Below are 8,837 nucleotides of genomic sequence, written 5' to 3'. Positions count from 1 at the left end.
ACAGAGGTTAAATGTAGACAATATCCGAAAGTAGAGAGGTATATTTGGCCTTTTTCCCAATATAAAAACTTTAGACCCGCATTTCTGAAGTAATCAAGTTGATTATGAGATGGCTAAAGTTTAAAAACTTTGTTAATATTGGCTATTACTTAAATGGCTATTTATGCACTTCGCCCATAGCCATAGCCCGAGGTATCTTCTTGGGCCTAAAATAAACAAACCCATCCAAACACTACATTCTCATTTCATCAATAACCAAATATCTCCCTTTCACCCTCCCTCCCTCTCTCTCTCTCTCTCTCTCTCTAGATTTCGACGAAATCCAACCGTCGAATCTCAGTCAACAGGCGGCAGCTCATTTTTACCGGTAACTCTCTCTTCCTCCGCCTCTCCGTCCATTTTGTTATCATCTTCCTTAATAAACAGAAAAAGTATGCTTCAAAGTTTCAATTTTTCTTCAGATCTAAGAGTTAGAGATTTTAATATTTGTTTATTTTTTTAGATCTGTGTGTTTTAGATAAATTTATGAGTTTTTTTTGGATCTATTTGCAGCCGTAACAAAAACTCGAGAGAATGGCAATGGTAGATGAGCCATTGTACCCAATAGCCGTGTTAATAGACGAACTTAAGAACGACGATATACAATTGAGGTTGAATTCAATTAGGAGGTTATCGACTATTGCACGTGCACTCGGTGAGGAAAGAACTCGAAAGGAATTGATCCCCTTTTTGAGTGAAAACAATGATGATGATGATGAGGTGTTATTGGCAATGGCTGAAGAGCTTGGTGTGTTTATTCCTTATGTTGGAGGTGTAGAGCATGCTCATGTCTTGCTCCCGCCTTTGGAGACGCTTTGTACTGTTGAGGAGACTTGTGTGAGGGATAAGGCGGTGGAATCGTTGTGTAGAATTGGATCTCAGATGAGGGAGAGTGATTTGGTTGATTGGTTTGTCCCTCTCGTGAAGGTTTGGCTACGATTATTACTTATTGTTTGCTTCATATTTATTCATTGATTTAAGTTATATGCGCTCGCATTGTAATTTTTTTTAAACATCATCCTTTTATATCTGGTTATTTACCATCTATTTTAGGTTATAGATTAATGCTTATTGGATAGAGTTACCTGCAATTATATTTTACGTGACCTTATGGTAACTTAAACTCATTATTCATTATGGAAAAAATGGAATATGCTGCACTAACATACAAATACCTTTTACTTGCAATCACTAATATAATTCCAATGTGTGAAACTCTGAACATGGGTTTTTTATATATATATATATATATATATATATATATATATATATATATATATATATATATATATATGCTGTCTTTTACTCCCTCAGTCCCAGTTATTTGATGGTATTTCCTTTTTAGTCTCTTCCAAGAAGAATGACAACTTTCTATATTAAGAAATAATGTATAATTGTTTTTGATGACCAGAATTACTGTAACTTTTAAACTTCCTATTTTAAGCCTAATGAGATAATTTGTAGCCACACAAATATCTAGGGCTTGTTTTAGACAACAAATTTCAAAAGTCTTTCTTTCTCAAACTATGTGCCCAGTAAATTGTGACAGGGAGTACTTAACATCATGGTTTGTGATTTCTTAAAATGTTTATGCTACTTTTGTTTATGTCTTCGTTTCTTTCCAATCACTAGAGGCTTGCAGCCGGTGAATGGTTCACTGCTAGGGTTTCAGCTTGTGGACTCTTTCATATTGCTTACTCAAGTGCCCCAGAGATGTTGAAGGCAGAACTTCGGTCGATTTACAGTCAATTGTGTCAAGACGACATGCCTATGGTGCGAAGGTCGGCTGCGACAAACTTGGGGAAGTTTGCTGCTACCGTTGAATCTGCTTACCTCAAGAGTGATATCATGTCAATATTTGATGATCTTACACAGGATGGTAATAGATCTACTAATATTTTGCAACTTATGACTATAGAGAGTCGATCTAAATTTCTCCCTTCCAATGCTTTTTAAATTAGTGTTACGTCATAGAGCCGTTGCTTTTCAAGTTAGTTTTATTTCTTATAGCCCATTGCTTATGGCAATAAAATGGTTTCTTTATTGGTTAAATCTGAAAGTTTTTTAGTATGCATTTTAGACTTGAATGAATTGTTTGTTCGTTTATCTAATGTCTTTTGTTTTCAGATCAGGATTCTGTACGCTTATTAGCTGTTGAGGGCTGTGCTGCACTTGGCAAGCTGTTGGAACCACAGGATTGTGTGGCACATATCCTGCCTGTCATTGTCAACTTCTCTCAGGTATTCTGTCAACTTCTTTCTGGTACTCTTTAGATAAATATTGCATCTTGCTTTAGATTCTTGTGTTCATTTCTTTTCTTTTGTTATTATTTTTATCAAATTCTGTTGATTGAGCTACAGTGAAACATTAGCAACTTAATTTTCTAATAGTTATCATCTTTCGTCTTAAAAAAAATATCCCTTGGCTTTCCATTTGATCTTGAGTGATTGTTTCTCATGCAGAGGTATGGCCCTTAAGTTTTCTGAATGTCCCAATGTATGGCCCTTAAGTTTTCTGAATGTCCCAATATATGTGATATGGAAACGAACCTTGTATTCAAATCCTACCCCCTCTTCATTTGAAGCTGTTAGATAAGTAGAATAGGGTGAGAGTACGTGAAGTTGTCTGAAATATGATGAGGATCATAATTATATTTTAGAGGATTGCCTACTCTACTTCATAAACTGGCAGAGTAGGGGAATGAGAAAAGGAACATGGACGAACGACTTGAGTAGGCATGTTTAGGTGAAGCCTATATTGCTTTTTTTTTTTTTTGATAAGGATGAAGCCTATATTGCTTGGTTGGTGGAAAGGCACTTTGTCAAGTTAAAGTGAAGCTAATCCAAAATAAGCTTTACAGGATAGATGTTATGATGGATCATTATTACAGTTCTTAGCCATTTTCACTTGGTTTGCATTATGAAAGGGTACAAACACGTCTTAACATAGTAACACTTGTCAAGATATGATTTCGAAATCTCTTGTGCGCTGGTGCACTTTGCTACACTTGCTAGCGGAAATTACAGTAGCTATAGGAGTAAAATATAGGTAAAATAGGACTAAAACTGAAGGATTAAACCTTTTCGTGATTCACTATATTGGTTTAGCCTTGATAAAAAACTTACAGTAGGTTTTTATTATTAAAGTCTTCTGAAAATATAACATACTACTATTATCCTCTGTCTTGAAGAAATGACCTACTTTGGAAGAAAATTACATTTGTTTATATGTGCATGTTTTTTCCTTCTAATAACCAGGACAAGTCTTGGCGCGTGCGATACATGGTTGCTAACCAGTTGTATGAACTATGTGAAGCTGTAGGGCCTGAGCCCACTAGGTATTTCTCAACTTATACATGTGATGCTCTGAATATTTTACCCATATGATGTCTATCTATGGAGTCCATTCTATTATACTATAATTCTTATCATTTTTTGGTTGTTTTTAATTAATTTTAAATCTTTAAATTGGGGAATTTTATTGTTGGCAGTGTAATTCAAAGCTTTAACTGATATATTGAACTTTCCAGTTTCCACATACTTGGGTTGACAAATACTTTCATATGTCCATTATGCACTACTTGTTGACCTAATTGTCCTTCTCTGAAGTGGATTTGGTGGAATGAAGTGATTTGTTATTGCTGACTCATTTTGAGTTGCTTCTATAGCATTATGAGTCACATTTAGTCTTGTTGTCATAACTCAAAACTTTGGCTCCTAACTTGGTTGACAAGCTCTCTATGGGGAATGTGGACCCCTCACCCCACCAAAAGAAATAGAAAAGAAAAAGAAAGTAGTAGTTGAGGTACAAACTGCTTGCCGAGTTTTTTTGGTCTAGTGGGTATAACAAGAACATTCTTGTCCTGAAGGCTCCTTTTAAAGACTTTCTTGCTAGCCTCTTTGATAGCATTTTGTTGATGAATAATGGGAAGGGCAATTGACTGAGGAGCTCCATGAAATAAGTTTGTGGTAGTTTAGGAATGTACGCATTTTGTTTTGACCAAGGATTTTTCTAATGTATCATCACTGTATTAGTGTAAAAGAATTAATTTTAAAACATGCAGTATACTTTAGTCCCTAAAGCTGCTATTCATTACGATGGTTGTTGAGTCATAAGGGTTTAATCATTGAGGAATGTGCTGTTCATACTTATCTATGTTTCTGCCGATTCATCATGCTCTCTTTCAACAAACCTTTTGTTTCTGAGAATTAGAAATATTTGCTGTCAGATGGCTGATTTTGTCTGACCATGATTTAGGACGGATTTGGTGCCTGCCTATGTCCGTTTGCTTCGAGATAATGAAGCTGAAGTTCGCATAGCTGCTGCAGGAAAAGTCACCAAATTCTGTCGGATTCTTAGTCCCGAGCTAGCTATTCAGCATATTCTTCCCTGTGTGAAGGTATATGCTCGACAGATTTCCTGTTAGGAGCTTCATTTTTCATTTTGGGTTCCTATTGATCCTCTAATTATGTATTTGGGTTTGATAAAATGTTGTAGGAATTATCATCAGACTCTTCACAGCATGTCAGATCTGCTTTGGCTTCTGTTATAATGGGGATGGCTCCTGTTTTGGGAAAGGTGAGGTGTATTAGCTTCTGGATGAGGAAACTATTGATCTTTGTGTTTACTTATGGTAGTTGCTTTGTTTGAAAGGTCTGGAATTTACTGTGATATCTCTCATATATGAATGCTATGGGGAACAACTTAGCATTAAGTTTTTGAACTGTGTACAAATTGTGGTTTGTGAATTCTTTAATAATCCTCAATTTTTGGAGAAACCGTAGAATAGTAATAAAAAACTTTAATGCTTCAATGACTACTAATTGGTTGGAGGTACACAAGCTTGCCAATCTGCCTTGGCCCATACTTGTTTATCCTAGTTATGAATGATTTCATCAATAGTATACAGGATTGGGTTTCATGATGCATTCTAGTTGCAGATCATATTGTGTTAGTTGATGAACTAGCAAGGAGTCAACCTAACCCTGAAGCTAGTGGAGGAAATTTTTTCATATCATGCAATTTACATCCGTGTTTGATTGAAGCATTAAAGATTTGCCTATGAAATAACTTTCCACAACAGACCTGGACTTCTCTTGATCCATCTGAATCACACCCTAGACCCTTGACTTCTGTTCGTGCATCTTATGCAGGATGCAACCATTGAACATCTTCTTCCAATATTTCTTTCCCTTCTGAAGGACGAGTTTCCTGATGTGCGCTTGAACATCATTAGCAAGCTTGATCAAGTCAATCAGGTTGGTTAATGCTGCACACATTTTTCTTATGGTCTGCAATTTATTATGAGACTAGTAAACTGTTTGCTGCATGATTTTGGAAATTGGTATGTTATATGTTGTGATGTGTATTTTAGTGATGCATGAACTCCTAAAATAAAGAAGGCAATCAACGTCCTCTAACATCCTGAACACTATCTGGTATGCCAATTTTTTTTTGTTCCATACGATTTATTTTCTTCTTTGCGTAGTGGAATATATATGCTCAGCAACTTCATCTTTGGTATTGATAAAAGCTGTAGACCTAGCTAGTTAGGAATCATTCATGCTGGAGTTGTGGATGAGATGTGCTTTAATATCATGTTCCCCACTTGCTCTAGATTTGTGTTTGCAAGAAATTGTTGCACAGGAAACTTGAGTGAAAGGCAATTACTCCTTTTACGGGAATATTTTAAGATCATGAAGATTGTTTAGATTCTGTTTTATGTAATTTCAGTTTTTTCTTAAATTTCTGTTCTATTTCGTGAAGTTCGATATCAAGCTTCTCTTTGTTTAGTCATTGTCTTTTAGCTGCCTACACTTTGCATTGGTTCCTTGCGCTTTGCAACTCTTGGATTTATGCATAATTAGTGTTGTTGTTGTTATTATTATTATTTAGTTTAGTGTATTTCTTCTCTAACTCTTAATTTTCTAAATGTCACAGGTGATTGGGATTGATTTATTATCCCAATCTCTATTACCAGCTATTGTTGAGCTGGCAGAGGACAGGCATTGGCGAGTCCGTCTTGCAATAATAGAATACATACCCCTGTTGGCAAGTCAATTGGGCATAGGATTTTTTGATGATAAGCTTGGTGCTCTTTGTATGCAATGGTTACAGGACAAGGTTGGTATGCGATAACCTGGCTGTTAGATATTCCTATAGAAAGAACAAACCTTTGATCTTGGTGGTTGTATTTATCTCTCACCCATCTCTCTTATTTCAAGTGAAAATGAGTCGGGGTGTTTCCCAGAGTGGAATTACCACCAACTCTTCCATGATAATTACCTTACGTTTTTTCTGTTATCCATAGATGAATGGGAGAAGGCAATTGCTTTTACCAATCAGTTGATGGGATAATATTTCTGCCTCTGATGTCTTCCTTGCTGATTCTGTGATGCAGGTTTATTCAATCAGAGATGCTGCTGCTAATAACTTAAAGCGTCTTGCAGAGGAATTTGGTCCAGAGTGGGCAATGCAGCATATAATTCCTCAGGTTTGCTTGACGTCTGCAAATTGGAATTGCTAATTCTCTTGCATGATATCTTTTTAAAAATCAAAACTAAGTCAGGGAGTCATGAGATATATCTTCTCTTACTACATGAAGATGACGGGACCCAAGGCTCAGTAGTAGGGGCATAAGGGTGGAATTGATCTCTATTGATAGGCTTGAAGTTTATGCATCTTTGCGCCAAAATTTTTGTAAAATTTGCATGCCCTCCCCCGATCTCGAGGCCTGGCTTTATCATGGTGGATCTAGTTGATCACAAGCTGGTCAACTATTTATATCGCTTGGTATTGAAGTTCCAAGTAGGTTGATTGCTATCTTCAATCCCTTAAAACAGTAAAGTTGCAATAAAGTTATTCAAGCTATCTGCATTGCCTCCCGAACTCTCAAGGCCTAGCTCTTCCATGGCTGTTCTTGCTGGTCAAATAACTTGGTCAGCAATTGATTATCTTTAAAGTGCAAAGTAGGTGTCTTGATATCTTCAATCCCAATGAATATTGGGAAATTCAGGCTTTTATACTATACACATGACAACAGAGTTATTTCTTCTAATCTGCTAGTCAGCATATCCATATTAGTCCTCCTCAAGTTGGCAGTTCTTCATTGTTTCCCTATATTGAGGATGAAGACAGAAAATAATGCTGCTTCTGCACTGGGAGCTGCAGTCTAATTTAAGCTTGATTTCCTTCAGCACTTTCTTGACTTGTAGCTCCCCGTCCACTCCCACTTATGAACACCCTACCGACTCTTGAAAAGATTGAAAAAAACAGAAACTGTTGTTTTTAAGGGTTTAATACTGGATTTTCCGCAAAGGGAGTTGCAGTTTCTATTTTTCTCCTGCTATTTTGAGTGGTGAAAACTAAAGATTTCAGGAAAGGAATTAGGGGCGCACATTCTTTGTTGCAGTTTCTATTTTTCTCCTGCTATTTTGAGTGGTGAAAACTGAAGATTTCAGGAAAGGAATTTTAGGGGTGCACATTCTTTCCCTTCTGCTAGGAATTTTACCTCTTAGGCTGAGAATAGGTAAGGACAATAGTTCACCATGGCCTCTCCGAGTATCTAGGCTCCAGCTTTTGCCATAATGAATATCAACTTTGTTCTGTTTTCTTTGTGAAAAATGTCTTATTTCTGCAGGTCTTAGATATGACTACCAGTCCACATTATTTATATCGAATGACTATTCTTAGAGCAATTTCATTGCTTGCACCTGTGATGGGCTCTGAGATAACTTGTTCCAAGTTGCTGCCTGTGGTTATTACTGCTACAAAGGATAGGTGATTTTGCTTTCCCAGCGTTTAAATGGTTTTGTACCTCAGGTCCTTGATCTAATCGAAAGTTTTATCTTATTCCAGAGTGCCCAACATTAAATTTAATGTGGCAAAGGTGTTGCAATCCCTTATACCTATTGTTGACCACTCGGTGAGAACCCTCGCCTCCTTTCTTGTTTCTTGGTTGCTTATAGTTGCTTTACTTGTGGAAAATGAGTGAGCTACTCTACAAAGATTGGTTGTTAACAACAGCTTCACCGATTGTTTTCCTACAATTTGACTGTCTGTTAATTTCTATTGTCTAGGTGGTGGAGAAAACCATTCGCCCTAGTTTAGTAGAGCTAGCTGAAGACCCTGATGTTGATGTTCGCTTTTATGCCAATCAAGCACTTCAGTCAATTGATAACGTCATGATGTCAGGCTAGAGAATATAACTTTGGTGAGAGTACTAGAAATCTCTCCTCAAATCCCTCTTTGATAGTCTTGGGATTTTGCTCTCACACGAAGACACAAGGGAAAATGTGCAAGCAAAATGCATTCTGTTGAGCTTGGAGTCGTATATTGTTACTAATTCTTTTGTAGGATTTGACATTCAAGATGCTGTGACACTAATGAAGACCGAGTGTTTTTAAATGTAAAGTTGCTTCTACACTATTTAGATCTGCTAAGCTCATGTATTTGTTTTTGTTAGTGTACTTTTTTGGTGTTTGAACTTCCAACGTTTTCTGCGTTATTCTAGCAGATTGTTTGCCTTTAAATTAGCGTTTGCATTTCTTAGCCCTTATGTTTGAGCAGTGCCTCCGGCCACCCTCTTTTTGTTAGGCATTACGCTTTCTAGTAGTTTTTTGGCCCTATCTAAGCTTTTCATGCCAATAGAATACATAGAGAACTTTTAGTACTTTTTATTTTTATTTTGTTTTTGTTGGCTTGAGATGAATTTACATGGAGAAACATGAAGAATGAGGTTTCATTAAGTCAGATCTGAACTTGTTTGAGATTTAAGTGCAGTTATAATCTCATTATGT

General features: G+C 36.6%; 1 protein-coding gene and 1 long non-coding RNA gene across 2 annotated transcripts; one reads left to right on the top strand and one right to left on the bottom strand.

Moving 5' to 3' along the window:
- Nucleotides 1-268: 268 nt before the first annotated feature.
- LOC138900603 (uncharacterized) lies at nucleotides 269-688 on the bottom strand. Its single transcript, XR_011411722.1, has 2 exons — nucleotides 560-688; nucleotides 269-373 (listed from the first exon to the last, which is right to left on the bottom strand). It is a non-coding gene; the product is annotated as an uncharacterized lncRNA (long non-coding RNA).
- LOC104100878 (serine/threonine-protein phosphatase 2A 65 kDa regulatory subunit A beta isoform) lies at nucleotides 574-8,570 on the top strand. The gene is made up of 12 exons (XM_009608235.4): nucleotides 574-966; nucleotides 1,672-1,918; nucleotides 2,167-2,279; nucleotides 3,297-3,376; nucleotides 4,297-4,438; nucleotides 4,537-4,617; nucleotides 5,193-5,297; nucleotides 5,980-6,162; nucleotides 6,440-6,532; nucleotides 7,679-7,818; nucleotides 7,897-7,963; nucleotides 8,118-8,570. Exons 1-12 carry the CDS (start codon nucleotides 574-576, stop codon nucleotides 8,235-8,237), a joined length of 1,764 nt encoding a protein of 587 aa, XP_009606530.1. The 3' UTR covers nucleotides 8,238-8,570.
- The last annotated feature ends 267 nt before the right edge of the window (nucleotides 8,571-8,837 follow it).

This window comes from Nicotiana tomentosiformis, chromosome 10 (assembly GCF_000390325.3).
Source record: "Nicotiana tomentosiformis chromosome 10, ASM39032v3, whole genome shotgun sequence".
NCBI lineage: Eukaryota > Viridiplantae > Streptophyta > Magnoliopsida > Solanales > Solanaceae > Nicotiana > Nicotiana tomentosiformis.
This window is presented reverse-complemented; position numbering and strand designations above follow the sequence as displayed.

Coding starts and splice junctions, on each gene's coding strand:
- LOC104100878 (XM_009608235.4), top strand. CDS start 574: ATGGCAATGGTAGATGAGCCATTGTACCCAATAGCCGTGTTAATAGAC. Junction 2,280..3,296: donor TCATTGTCAACTTCTCTCAG/GTATTCTGTCAA, acceptor TCTAATAACCAG/GACAAGTCTTGGCGCGTGCG. Junction 6,533..7,678: donor TGCAGCATATAATTCCTCAG/GTTTGCTTGACG, acceptor TTATTTCTGCAG/GTCTTAGATATGACTACCAG.